Consider the following 14,550-nt stretch of genomic DNA (forward strand, 5'->3'; position numbering starts at 1 on the left):
TGTGTGTGTGTGTGTGTGTCTGCACTGTGTGTGTGTGTGTGTGTGTCTGCACTGTGTGTGTGTGTGTGTGTGTGTCTGCACTGTGTCTGCACTGTGTGTCTGCACTGTGTGTCTGCACTGTGTGTGTGCACTGTGTGTGTGTGTCTGCACTGTGTGTGTGTGTGTGTCTGCACTGTGTGTGTGTGTGTGTGTGTGTCTGTACTGTGTGTGTGTGTGTGTCTGTACTGCACTGTGTGTGTGTGTGTCTGTACTGCACTGTGTGTGTGTGTGTGTGTGCGCCTGTACTGTGTGTGTGTGTGTGTGTGCGTGTCTGTACTTTGTGTGTCTGTACTGTGCGTGCGTCTGTACTGTGTGCGTGCGTCTGTACTGTGTGCGTGCGTCTGTACTGTGTGCGTGCGTCTGTACTGTGTGTGTGTGACTGTGTGTGTGTGTGCCTGTACTGTGTGTGTCTGTGTGTGCCTGTACTGTGTCTGTGTGTGCCTACTGTGTCTGTGTGTGTGTACTGTGTCTGTGTGTGTGTGTGTACTGTGTGTCTGTACTGTGTGTGTGTGTGTGTGTCTGTACTGTGTGTCTGTACTGTGTGTGTGTCTGTACTGTGTGTACTGTCTGTACTGTGTGTACTGTCTGTACTGTGTGTGTACTGTCTGTACTGTGTGTGTCTGTGTCTGTACTGTGTGTGTCTGTGTCTGTACTGTGTGTGTCTGTGTCTGTACTGTGTGTGTCTGTGTCTGTACTGTGTGTGTCTGTGTCTGTACTGTGTGTGTCTGTGTGTGTCTGTGTGTGTCTGTGTGTGTACTGTGTGTCTGTGTGTGTGTGTGTACTGTGTACTGTGTGTGTGTGTGTCTGTACTGTGTGTGTGTACTGTGTACTGTGTGTGTGTACTGTGTACTGTGTGTGTGTACTGTGTGTGTGTGTACTGTGTGTGTGTGTCTGTACTGTGTGTCTGCTGTGTGTGTGTACTGTGTGTGTGTCTGTACTGTGTGTGTGTCTGTACTGTGTGTCTGCTGTGTGTGTGTGTGTCTGTACTGTGTGTGTACTGTGTGTACTGTGTGTGCGTGTCTGTACTGTGTGTCTGTACTGTGCGTGTGTGTGTCTGTACTGTGTGTACTGTGTGTGTCTCTGTACTGTGTGTGTGTGTGTCTCTGTACTGTGTGTGTGTGTGTCTCTGTACTGTGTGTGTGTGTGTCTCTGTACTGTGTGTGTGTGTCTCTGTAGTGTGTGTCTGTACTGTGTGTACTGTGTGTGTGTCTGTACTGTGCGTGTGTGTGTGTCTGTACTGTGCGTGTGTGTGTGTCTGTACTGTGCGTGTGTGTGTCTGTACTGTGTGTGTGTGTACTGTGTGTGTGCGTCTGTGTGTGTGTGCGTGTCTGTACTGTGTGCGTGTCTGTACTGTGTGCGTGTCTGTACTGTGCGTGTGCGTGCGTGTGTGTGTCTGTACTGTGTGTGTGTGTGTGCGTGCGTGTCTGTACTGTGTGCGTGCGTGCCTGTACTGTGTGTGTGTCTGTACTGTGTGTGTGTCTGTACTGTGTGTGTGTCTGTACTGTGTGTGTACTGTGTGTGTGTGTCTGTACTGTGTGTGTGCGTGTGTGTGTGTCTGTACTGTGTCTGTGTGTCTGTGTGTGTGTGTACTGTGTGTGTGTGTGTGTGTGTGTGTCTCTGTACTGTGTGTGTCTCTGTACTGTGTGTGTCTCTGTACTGTGTGTGTCTCTGTACTGTGTGTGTGTGTGTGTGTGTACTGTGTGTGTGTGTACTTTGTGTGTGTCTGTGTCTGTAGTGTGTGTCTGTACTGTGTGCGTCTGTGTGTCTGTACTGTGTGTGTGTGTGCGTCTGTGTGTCTGTACTGTGTGTGTGTGTACTGTGTGTACTGTGTGTGTGTGTACTGTGTGTACTGTGTGTGTGTACTGTGTGTGTGTGTGTGTACTGTGTGTGTGTGTGTACTGTGTGTGTCTGTACTGTGTGTGTGTGTCTGTACTGTGTGTGTCTGTACTGTGCGTGTGTCTGTACTGTGTGCGTGTGTGTGTCTGTACTGTGTGTCTGTACTGTGTGTGCGTGCGTCTGTACTGTGTGTGTCTGTACTGTGTGTGCGTGCGTGTGTCTGTACTGTGTGCGTGTGTGTGTCTGTACTGTGTGTCTGTACTGTGTGTGCGTGCGTCTGTACTGTGTGTGTGCGTGCGTCTGTACTGTGTGTGTGCGTGTGTCTGTACTGTGTGTGTGCGTGTGTGTCTGTACTGTGTGTGCGTGCGTCTGTACTGTGTGTGTGCGTGCGTCTGTACTGTGTGCGTCTGTACTGTGTGCGTCTGTACTGTGTGTGTGTGTGTGTGTGTGTGTGCGTCTGTACTGTGTGTGTGTGCGTCTGTACTGTGTGTGTGTGTGTCTGTACTGTGTGTGTGTGTGTCTGTATTGTGTGTGTGTGTGTGTCTGTATTGTGTGCGTGCGTCTGTACTGTGTGTGTGCGTGCGTCTGTACTGTGTGTGTGTGTCTGTACTGTGTGTGTGTGTCTGTGTCTGTACTGTCTGTACTGTGTGTGTGTACTGTGTGTGTGTGTGTCTGTACTGTGTGTGCCTGTACTGTGTGTGTGTGTCTGTACTGTGTGTGTGTGTCTGTATTGTGTGTGTGTGTCTGTACTGTGTGTGTGCGTGCGTCTGTACTGTGTGTGTGTGTCTGTACTGTGTGTGTGTGTCTGTGTCTGTACTGTCTGTACTGTGTGTGTGTACTGTGTGTGTGTGTGTCTGTACTGTGTGTGCCTGTACTGTGTGTGTGTGCCTGTACTGTGTGTGTGTGTGCCTACTGTGTCTGTGTGTGCCTACTGTGTCTGTGTGTGTGTACTGTGTCTGTGTGTGTGTCTGTACTGTGTGTGTGTCTGTACTGTGTGTGTGTCTGTACTGTGTGTGTGTCTGTACTGTGTGTGTGTGTCTGTACTGTGTGTGTGTGTCTGTACTGTGTGTCTGCTGTGTGTCTGCTGTGTGTGTCTGTGTCTGTACTGTGTGTGTCTGTGTCTGTACTGTGTGTGTCTGTGTGTGTGTGTGTGTGTGTACTGTTTGTACTGTGTGTGTGTGTGTACTGTTTGTACTGTGTGTGTGTGTACTGTGTACTGTGTGTGTGTGTCTGTACTGTGTGTGTGTGTACTGTGTGTGTGTACTGTGTACTGTGTGTGTGTGTCTGTACTGTGTGTCTGCTGTGTGTGTGTACTGTGTGTACTGTGTGTGTGTCTGTACTGTGTGTGTGTCTGTACTGTGTGTCTGCTGTGTCTGTACTGTGTGTGTGTACTGTGTGTACTGTGTGTGCGTGTCTGTACTGTGTGTCTGTACTGTGCGTGTGTGTGTCTGTACTGTGTGTACTGTGTGTGTCTCTGTACTGTGTGTGTGTGTGTGTGTGTGTGTGTGTCTCTGTACTGTGTGTGTGTCTCTGTACTGTGTGTGTGTGTCTCTGTAGTGTGTGTGTGTGTGTCTGTACCTGTACTGTGTGTCTGTACTGTGCGTGTGTGTGTGTCTGTACTGTGTGTGTGCGTCTGTGTGTGTGTGCGTCTGTGTGTGTGTGCGTCTGTGTGTGTGTGCGTGTCTGTACTGTGCGTGTGTGTCTGTACTGTGCGTGTGTGTCTGTACTGTGCGTGTGTGTCTGTACTGTGTGTGTGCGTCTGTGTGTGTGTGCGTCTGTGTGTGTGTGCGTGTCTGTACTGTGTGCGTGTCTGTACTGTGTGTGTGTCTGTACTGTGCGTGTGCGTGCGTGTGTGTGTCTGTACTGTGTGTGTGTGTGCGTGCGTGTCTGTACTGTGTGCGTGCGTGCCTGTACTGTGTGTGTCTGTACTGTGTGTGTACTGTGTGTGTGTGTCTGTACTGTGTGTGTGTCTGTGTCTGTGTGTGTGTGTACTGTGTGTGTGTCTCTGTACTGTGTGTGTCTCTGTACTGTGTGTGTCTCTGTACTGTGTGTGTCTCTGTACTGTGTGTGTGTGTGTGTGTGTACTGTGTGTGTGTGTACTTTGTGTGTGTCTGTGTCTGTAGTGTGTGTCTGTACTGTGTGTGTGTGTGCGTGTGTGTCTGTACTGTGTGTGTGTGTGTGTCTCTGTACTGTGTGTCTCTGTACTGTGTGTACTGTGTGTGTGTGTGCTGTGTGTACTGTGTGTCTGTACTGTGTGTGTGTGTGTACTGTGTGTGTGTGTGTACTGTGTGTGTGTCTGTACTGTGTGTGTCTGTACTGTGTGTGTGTGCGTGCGTCTGTACTGTGTGTGTGCGTGCGTCTGTACTGTGTGCGTCTGTACTGTGTGCGTCTGTACTGTGTGTGTGTGTGTGTGTGTGTGTGTGTCTGTACTGTGTGTGTGTGTGTCTGTACTGTGTGTGTGTGTGTCTGTACTGTGTGTGTGTGTGTCTGTACTGTGTGTGTGTGTGTGTCTGTACTGTGTGTGTGTGTGTCTGTACTGTGTCTGTGGGTGTGTGTGTGTGTGTGTGTGTGTGTGTGCGTCTGTGTGTCTGTACTGTGTGTGTGTGTGTGTGTCTGTGTGTGTGTGCGTCTGTGTGTCTGTACTGTGTGTGTGTGTGTGTGTGTGTGTGTGATGTTCTCCTGTGCTTTCTCTCCCCAGCTGTATTCCTGTACTCCACTCTGGGTGCCTCAGTGACAGTGCCTTGTGACGGACTGAGAGAATATGACAACTCCTATATATCCTGGGTGTTTAAACACAGATCCGAGACAACTGTAGAACTGAGCCGTGGTGGGATGATTACAGACACAGATCCAGACAGAGCTGGCAGACTGAGACTGGGGTCTAACAGCTCTCTGCACATAGACAGACTCAGGACACGGGACACTGGAGTGTACACCTGTCATCAGTATGTCAATGGAAAGCATTATACATCTGGATTACCTGTTACTCTCTTCCTGCTCTCCAGTAAGTGTGCAGCGACCTGATGGTTAACCATTAATTGAAAGGGTCGGTGTGTCAATTGTTATTGACACTGCAGTGTCCGAGCTGCATACATACTTCATACTTCATTCTTTATATACACACACATATACAGGTTATTTTGTAGTATTTAAACACTTTATTTAATAATAATTGTCATTAAACTATACCGAGTTGAGCCCAGAGAAAACTCTCCAGATGAGAAGGGACAGACACACATGGTGACACTCAGACCTTCTCTCAGTCTGACCTGCAGTCTGTACAGCCCTCTCAAGGCTGAGACCTGAAACAATAAGAGGAGTTAATTAGTCTTAATGGAACATGCTTATTAAACTAATAATTATTTTAAATGATGGATGTAACCCAGAGTATTTGCAGATGTATAACTATGTGTTTCTGTTCTCCAGTCTCTGTTAGTTCCAGTTCATCTGCGTGTCTGAGGGCCGGAGACAGACTCACTCTGAAGTGTGGGCTGGACTGTGGGGGGGGCGCTGGAAGCTGCTCTGAGACCCCACAGGGATTGACTCTGTCCTGGAGGGACGAGAGCGGAGTCCCACTGAAGGACGAGAGAGACAGATACAGTATCGCAGAGCTCAGGGGAGTCCACAGTCAACTCTCGGTGACACTGGGACAGTCAGACCACAACAAGAGCTGGACTTGTGTCCTGACAGAGCGAGGCGAGATGAAGACCTCTGAGTCCTACACCACTACACTCTCAGGTACAGACTCTGTGATTATTTAAAAAAAAATTCATCCTGCTCTTTCTTCACTCTCTATTGTTTCCTGCTTTTCTTTTATGGTGTTTATCCAAATTAACACATTTATTTCTTAGCACGGTTGATCTTCCTCTTTGGTGTTTTAATTACTTTTATCCATAATTTTTGCTGCTACAGAGACATTTTTGGTTTGTAATACTGTAATTCAGGTGGAGATCAGTGTCCATGTTATTGTTCTGAGTATTTTCTTATTCATGCTCATGATGTCTTTGCTGTATTTTTTTTTTAACTTCTACTTATATTTATCCCACTTGTTCTATCCCTCTTATGTATTTTACATCTCCTTCTTTATCTTCTGGTCAATTAAATATTGCAAAATGATTGCCACCCAACTTATGTATATTCAATTTCTTGTTTTTCTTTTTAGTTTTCTAGATTTTTTATTTATTTTTTTACACAAAAATAAGAAACTGAAATGCTCCTTATGATTTACTCATAATTACAACTATTTATTAATGTATTTCACCCTCTGCATGTGTTCCAGACGAGCTGTTCTCCACAGTGGGGCGGCTCCTGCTCCTGTCCTGTGTGGCTCCTGTCAGTCTGGGACCAGGAGAGACACTGCGGTGGACCTACAGACAATCTCGTACCAGCCAGGCCGTGGTGCTGTACAGCTTAAGATCCCTGACTGAAACGCCTCTGAAAGGGACAGTCCCACACAGTGGGAGAGCGGTGATGTCAGCCAACTCCTCACTGCTGATACACAATGTGCAGACGGGGGACGCTGGGCTGTACTGCTGTCAGAGAGACAAGGACACTGGACCCAAAAAGACCCACAGGACGTTTGCTCTGAACACACTGTCAGGTAAGTGAAACGCAAAGAATACCTTTGAGGAACTGTAAGGGAAATCAGGAATTGAATATAATATGATTCTAAATATGGAAAGGCAAGTTATCATTTAAAGATCTTAAATATTTGAAGATTCATTTAAATCATTTACAGATATATATATTATAATATTTGTATATTTTGTTAATGTTAATAACCTTACAATACAGGTCATCAATCCCCATCCCCCTCTTCCCTTCTCCCCACACTAAGCAAAACAATTATACAATTCAAAATTAATACAATCTTCTTTACAGTGAGGAAAGAAGAAAATAAAAATAAATAAATGCAAACAAAATAAAAAGGCACAATTACATTTACATCTTGGTTAGAGCAGACCCCTATTATCCCCAGCACCTGTCCCATCATATCCTACAGCTAAATTCACAATTAACACTCAAGCCAATACATCAGGCTAGCATACTATCAGTTACTGAATATGCCACCATTACCTGGGGGAGAATCTAATTTAGGGATGTAGTTGATGAAAAGGATGAAAGGACCCCAGATTTCTTCAAACATCTCTGGTGTTTTTCTTACCTTGTACATTATTTTTTCAGGTGTACAGTATGATGTTAATTCTTTCCACCATTGGTTTAAAGCAGGAGAATGTTCAGACTTCTAATTGACAAGAATACACTTTTTAGCTGCTGTCAATGCTAGTAGTATAAACTGTCTTTGGCAAGTATTTAAATGTGCTAACTTCCCTTCATCCCCCAGAACAGAAACTCTAGGGTCTGGAGGGACATGGGTTCCCAACACCCTTGATACACTGAGGTATACTATCGCAGTAGGTCTTAAAGTTTGGACATATTCACAGCATGTGCAAAAGATCCCCCAGCTCTACATCTAGGACAGTTGCAGTAACATTTTTATTGAACTGATGCAATCTTTTTGGTGTGTAGTAAGTACAGTGCAGTATGTTGAATTGCATCAGACTATGTTTGGTGCTTGTTAGTACTTGCTGTGAGCTCTCCAGTAATGTTTCCACTCCTGCATTGTAAATTCACATTGCAAGTCCTTCTCCCATTTAACTTTAATCCCAGTGTGGCTACATGTTCGTTTAAAATGCAATACATTGTACAATCTGGATATTAACCCCTTGGGAGTTGGAATGTTAATTATTTCATTTTCTAGTGGAGATTCAGGAATCTCTGGAAACCGAGTTTATTCTAACCCAATTTCTAATTTGTAAGTATTTAAAAGAAATGTGTTTTCGGTATTCTAAATATCAGTTATCTACGAAAAGCTTAACAAAAAATAGTACCTATACAGGTCTCCCAAGATGCTCTCTTCCTGCTCCAGACCTCCAAATCCCATCCACTACACCTGGACTATTCAACTGGCAGCCTGCGGGCCATATCCATCCCATTTGTCAATGTAGAATGGCCCTTTGATAAATTCTTAGCATTAATTAAATATCTGCAGAATACTCCTTGAAAAAATCGGATGTTTGATGCCAAAATGAGCCATTATTCAATATCCTCCAATAAGATAATCTGTTTTTCTCTAGTCCCACCCATTAAGTGCTGTCAATCAATATCAACATCAGTATCATCTGTTACTGCCAATCAGAATTGCCAAATATCCCTGGTAACCGTCGTGGTCTGCAGCTGTCTGCCACCACAATCAAGGTATTTTAGAATTGTTTAGCACAAAGTGAAGGTGAGCTGGAAACGTGTCTCTTTCTACTCTGAAGAAAAGTAGATGATGAAAATAGGCAATTAAAAAGTGAGTGGACTGAGAAATACCGGAGGAAAGCCTATGTGCCTGCTGTGCAACATGGTCGTTTCTGTGCAAAAAGACTACAATCTAAAGAGACACTTTAAAACTAAACACTCACAGTTTGACATGAACTTTCCAGTTGGTTCAGATGTATGCCAAAATAAAGATAAAAACCTAACCACCTCCTATGAGCAGAGCCAGGTCACTATGGTGTGATCGTGCTCCGCACAGGAAAACGCCATGGCGGCCTCTCTCCATGTGACATGGATACTTGGTAAAAAGAAGTCCTTTTACGGACTCTGAGACTGTGAAAGAGTGCATGCTAGCTAGAGGAGGATAAATTTGATCAGATCAACATCTAGCCTGCAACACTGCTTGTTTCCTAGTCTGCTGAGCGACAAGTCTGCTGAGCATTATGATCTACTTCTACATAATGACGTTATGTGGTTAAGCAAGGGAAATGCTCTCAACAGTTTGTGAGCTTAGGGAGGAGATAGTTGCTTTCCTGTGCGATTACACATCTAGCGAACATGCTTGACGAGGAGTTCGTAGCACAGGTGTGTTTTTTGAGTGACATCTTCATTCACTTGAATACACTTAATTTGGGACTACAGGGAGGGATAAAACAGTTATTGACATGATTGAAAAACTGACTGCTTTTCAGAAGAAATTAGTTATTTTCTCTTCTGCTCTGTGCCCAAATAAAAAGCTCCAGTTCCCTACACTGCACAACTATATCCACTAACTTTTCAATTAGATTTGACGAGTTTAATCTGCCCATAGAGATCATGCAGTTTGTTAAGGATCCGTTCTCTACTGATCTGGGTGGAGACTTCTCCGCACAAGCTAAACAGGTGCTGATGCCTCTCGATGAGGGTTCCCTCCAGTTGGAGCTAGTGGACATGCAGGTATCAGCTGATCTGAGGCATGCTTTTCAGTCTGTGGGCTGTGTGAAGTTTTGGACCATATTATTGCAGAGCGATTCACAAACATGAGATCTTTGGCCTTTTTTGTTTTGACGATGTTTGATTCAACATACACGTGATTCTCTCGCATGAACGCCATAAAAACAAACGCTCGTTCCTCCTTGTCAAACGTGAATCTTCATCACTGCCTGTGAGTTGCCTAACTTTTCTACTCTTGCCCAATCTAAAAAGTGCAACTTCTCCCATTAGTAGTGAGTTAAAAAGCAGAAACATAAAATGTTTAGAAGTTATGTTACAAAGGAAGGTGTGATACATGGGATAAAAGTGCTTTATAAAACAATGGTTTCAAAAAAGTGCAGGTTCTCCCATTAGAAGTGAAAGACTTGTGCATGTTTATGTTAAGAAGGAAAGTGTGAAACATAAGTGTAATCGGAATAAAGGTGCATTATAAGCTTATAATTGTGTCTGCACTGTTTTTTTTTTTTATAATTGACCTATGACGAGTAATTGTATGTAGAAAATGTCTGGCCCCCCAGACAAAACATTTTTCAAATCTGGCCCCCGTAAGAATATAGTTGAATAGCCCTGCACTACACCTTTAGGAAACAAGGGGTTATCTTGTCTGCACTAATTACCTTTTACAGTCCAAGATGTAAAACTTCTGTAAAAAAGTGTAGTGTATACACTTGTGTAAATTGGAATTCATTAAATGTATTATACTTTGAATTGCACTGTAATTTGTAAATTGGAATTTGTAATGTTTTATGCCTTGTACTGTAGTTTTGCACTTTGTATTGCACTTATCTTGTAAGTCGCCCTAAAAAATAAATAAATATTATTATTAATAAATTACATTTTTCATATACACTGCCGCTGTCATATTTTCCCTATTGACTTGTCTCCGCCTTTAACGCACAGAGTTGTGGGACTTCAGTGCTAAAACTTCCGCATCAGTGCGCTCTTCTGTTCACTCCGCTGAAGGGAGCATTGAAGGACAAACAGCGCGATTAGGCTCCTTCACTCGGTCAGTAAGGGATAGGGACAGCGCTTAAGATGGACACCGGAGTACTTCCGCCCCGCAAGGGTAGGAGACGAGGGAGCAAGTGTGCAATTTGGGACGCAGCCCCAGAAATTAATGCACAAGTGAACAGGAAGTGATAAGTAATTTGCAGATCTCTTGAAATGATTTGCAGATCTTTAAATAAACAGGTGGGACCCAGTTGCAGTGCTGAGAGGGATGGTCAGACAGGTGTGGGTCGGGTACCGGCAGAACAGGGCAATTGAGGCAAGGTGAAGACGTGGTCGTGGTCACAAGCAAGGGTCAGGCAATGAGGCAAACCGAGCAATGAGGAAAGTCCAAAGTCGTGGTCGGGAGGAAAGGCAAGGGGTCAATGATTCTAAAAGGTTATACACCAGGCTCACGGAGAATGCTTGGTGTTGTAGTGTATGCTGACAAAACTTTGCAGCGAGTGAAGGGTTTGTGGAGCAGAGAAACGAGATGAGAGGTGCAGGGCGAATGGGAGCAGGGGTGATCACAGACTGCACAAGGGTTTCAGGAATGTTGATTGACTGAAGGAGCTGGGAGAAGTGACTGACAAGGAAGGGCAATGGTGACATCTAGTGGGGAAAGTGGAAGAGGTTCAACTGGTGTAGAGTGCTGCTCTGTAGCCGTGATAACAGGAAGTATTTTACAGATAACATTAAATGTATTTCAGACATCTTTAAATGAGTTCCAGATCTAATCCAATTATTTGAAGATATCTATACATGAATTGCAGATATTTATTTTAAAGTGGGATTGAAGATATCTTCAAAACATATAAAGATATCTGAAAAATTTAGATATCTTGAAATATTTAGATATCTTTAAATGCATTGGAAGATATCTATAAATTATAGCTTGGCTTGCCATACTTGGAGAACAAAGAAATCTGAGTTATTTAAATTATACAAATTAATTTGAGAGGCCTGGAGTAAAGGTTGTAAAAATGTCCAAAGAAAACCATTAAAGCGCTTCATGATAGGTTAGGTGAGCAATGTAAAGGAAAAATCCAGAAGTCCTGTCCTGCCTCTGTCCTTTGTGTGCCGAGACCCTGGAGTTCTCTAAAAAGAATGCAGGCAATTAATAGTTACTGTTAAAGGGAACTGTTTTTTTAACTCTTCAATTACTCCGGCCTTGGTTATGGGCAACTTACCTTACTTTTAATTGCTTCAATCCTATCTTTGCTATTGGCAAATGACCTCCCAATGCAGCTGGCAATTCAGAGGTTATTATTCATGAGTAATGCTGATATTAATATTGATGAGATTGGAAGGCTTATTTAGAAAGCCAATGAAATCACTGCTGTAGTCATAAGGATGACCAATCAGACACTTTGTAAAATGTCAAGCCTTTGTATTTCCTTGAGAAATTTGAACACAGTATTATACTTGCTTAATACTTTGTGTTGTGTTTTGCTGTTTATTAGAACTGTCCACTCTAAATCTTTCTTCCAGCACAGTATCTCAGCAGGGAGTTGCCAACACGTGCTGAAACTGACACAACTTATAAGCAGAGCAATTCATAATGTATACTGAGCCACATTAATGCAGATGTAGTTGTGTTTCCAGTGAGTTCAAACCTGAGTGAAGAGGCACAGAAGGGCTCTGCTGTCACCCTGACCTGCTCCCTCACCTGTGGGTTCGACTGTGAGGAAAACACTGAACTGATCTGGAGGGACAGTACAGGGAACAGCCTGCAGGGCGGCACCAGTGAGCGCAACAAGAGCACCATCAGCTCCCAGCTGGTCCTTCAGCCCCAGAGCTCTGAGAGGATCCGGTGCAGTGTGGAGAGAGAGGGGCTGGAGAGAGTGAGCCAGGACTGGACCATAAAGATAGAGGCTGGACCAGGTAAGGAACTGGACCTGTAGTCAGTGACAGAGGAGCTTCATATCAAGATATGAGACCGGACATTATCTGCCATTTTCCTCTCTGTAATGATTTCAATGGATTGGGTTTCAGATTGGGTTGAGATCACGGCTCTGAAATAAGAAATGAGACTGAGTTGTCATCACCCACATCCAGAAGAACCATTATATCAGTCCTCTAATGTCACCTCTGCCTCTAAACTCCCATTAAAGATCTATTCTGTCCATTGAGGATACATTTTACATGATTGTTAATGTTGAACATTACTGTTCTGATTGAAGCTTTAATATTGATTAGCGGTTTTCTTTGGAAGAAATAGTGAACAGATGAACAGATTACATGTTTGTAATCTTAAGTATTAGTTTTCTGTAACTTTGTTTAACTGGTAAATCAACTTTTCATTATCTGAAGGTGTTTCAAAAGAGTTGTTTCTCACAGTAGAGGCTCCTGCTCTTGCTCTGTGTGAATACAGTCAGTCTGGAAGGAGAGACACAGCGGTGGACATATTGCCAATACATTTCTTGTGCAGTCAGAATTTCTACAGTATAATCACTATAATAACAATGTAACAACCTAATGGAGGATCATTATATTACGTTTCCTTACGTTTCAGGTTCGGCAGGGTCTGCAGTGGAGCTGGCGGTGAGACTGACTGTGTTCTTCATCACTCTGATCGCCCCTCTGGTCGCTGGAGCCGTGGTTTACACCAAGAGGAGGAGCAGCACACAGACAGGTGAGTAACAGAGCAGAGCGGTCAGTGTGGAGCAGGACTGTCCTACAGGCCGGACACTGCAGTGACACATTTCAAATTGATTGCTGATCATATGTGTATATATTATATATACACATACACAGCGAGATGGTGATGCACCATGTATGCTTGAATTAAATCTAAATGTAATCACTGCAGTAATATGGTACTGCTTGTCCTTATGTTGTAAGTTGCCCTGAATAAGGGCGTTTGCCAAGAAATAAAAATAATAATAATAATGACCCCTTGCCTCCTCCTGACTACAGTCTACTCTGATTGGGCCCCACAGAAACCGTGCCACATGGGCTGGAGATGACCTCACATGGCTGAGTTCCTGTCCACCCTGCTATCTCCTCCCTCTGCCCCCGATGATGAGTGAAAACAGTTCCTGGAGAAAAGTTTAATTTTCCTTTGAATTACACAATGCTGTGGTATCCATTATGAATCATATTCCAAAGAAAGATTACAATGTTAATGTGGAGTTGTGGTCAGGGCTCTGCACTCTGGAATGGAGGGTCATGGGTTCAATCCCAGGGGGGACATACTGCTGTTGTACTCTTGAGCAAGACACTGCACTGAGATCACTGCAGTCAAAACCCAGCTGTATACATGGGTCATGGTGTGTAAAATAACCTTATACACCGATCAACCATAACATTATGACCACCTCCCTAATATTGTTGTGGTCCAAAAACAGCCCTGACCCGTCGTGGCATGGACTCCACTAGACCTCTGAAGGTGTGCTGTGGTATCTGACACCAAGACGTTAGCAGCAGATCCTTTAAGTCCTGTAAGTTGCGAGGTGGGGCCTCCATGGATCGAACTTGTTTGTCCAGCACATCCCACAGATGCTCGATTGGATTGAGATCTGGGGAATTTGGAGGCCAAGTCAACACCTTGAACTCGTGATTCATCAGACCAGGCCACCTTCTTCCATTGCTCCGTGGTCCAGTTCTGATGCTCACGTGCCCATTGTAGGCGCTTTCGGCAGTGGACAGGGGTCAGCATGGGCACCCTGACTGGTCTGCGGCTACGCAGCCCCATACGCAACAAACTGCGACGCACTGTGTGTTCTGACACCTTTCTCTCAGAACCTGCATTCACTTTTTCAGCAATTTGAGCTACAGTAGCACGTCTGTTGGATCGGACCACATGTGCCAGCCTTTGCTCCCCACGTGCATCAATGAGCCTTGGCCGCCCATGACCCTGTCGCCGGTTCACCGCTTTTCCTTCCTTGGACCACTTTTGATAGGTACTGACCACTGCAGACCGGGAACACCCCACAAGAGCTGCAGTTTTGGAGATGCTCTGACCCAGTCGTCTAGCCATCACAATGTGGCCCTTGTCAAAGTCGCTCAGATCCTTACGCTGCCCATTTTTCCTGCTTCTAACACATCAACTCTGAGGACAAAATGTTCACTTGCTGCCTAATATATCCCACCCACTGACAGGTGCCATGATAACGAGATTATCAGTGTCATTCACTTCACCTGTCAGTGGTCATAATGTTATGGCTGATCGGTGTATATTGTAACATCTACTCAGATGTATTTGTGATTTTGTGTTTGTTTTTGTAAGCCAGGTGAAGTTTTTTTAGATGGATGACTGTGGCTCTGCTGTAGCTGTTTTCAAATGCCTTGATTTGACTGCATATTATTTTGTTGCAGTTTCTGACCATAATGATGATAATGCGGTTTTCCAATAAATACTTCTTGACCCCCATAGAGGAAGTGTCACAGACA

General features: G+C 44.3%; 1 protein-coding gene across 2 annotated transcripts in view; it reads left to right on the top strand.

Moving 5' to 3' along the window:
* Positions 1-14,550, top strand: part of LOC136771594 (carcinoembryonic antigen-related cell adhesion molecule 2) — a 28,363-nt gene extending 13,813 nt beyond the window's left edge. The window contains exons 2-7 of one of the 2 annotated variants that reach the window (XM_066723997.1): positions 4,574-4,879; positions 5,302-5,613; positions 6,155-6,475; positions 11,749-12,039; positions 12,671-12,790; positions 13,098-14,550. In XM_066723997.1, the coding sequence (XP_066580094.1) occupies positions 4,574-4,879; positions 5,302-5,613; positions 6,155-6,475; positions 11,749-12,039; positions 12,671-12,790; positions 13,098-13,138 (1,391 nt within the window). In that variant the 3' untranslated portion in view covers positions 13,139-14,550. Of the gene's footprint in view, positions 1-4,256; positions 4,880-5,301; positions 5,614-6,154; positions 6,476-11,748; positions 12,040-12,670; positions 12,791-13,097 lie in introns of those variants that run through there. The other variant, XM_066723996.1, reaches the window with a different exon arrangement.

The sequence above is a fragment of the Amia ocellicauda genome, chromosome 15 (assembly GCF_036373705.1).
Source record: "Amia ocellicauda isolate fAmiCal2 chromosome 15, fAmiCal2.hap1, whole genome shotgun sequence".
Lineage (NCBI taxonomy): Eukaryota > Metazoa > Chordata > Actinopteri > Amiiformes > Amiidae > Amia > Amia ocellicauda.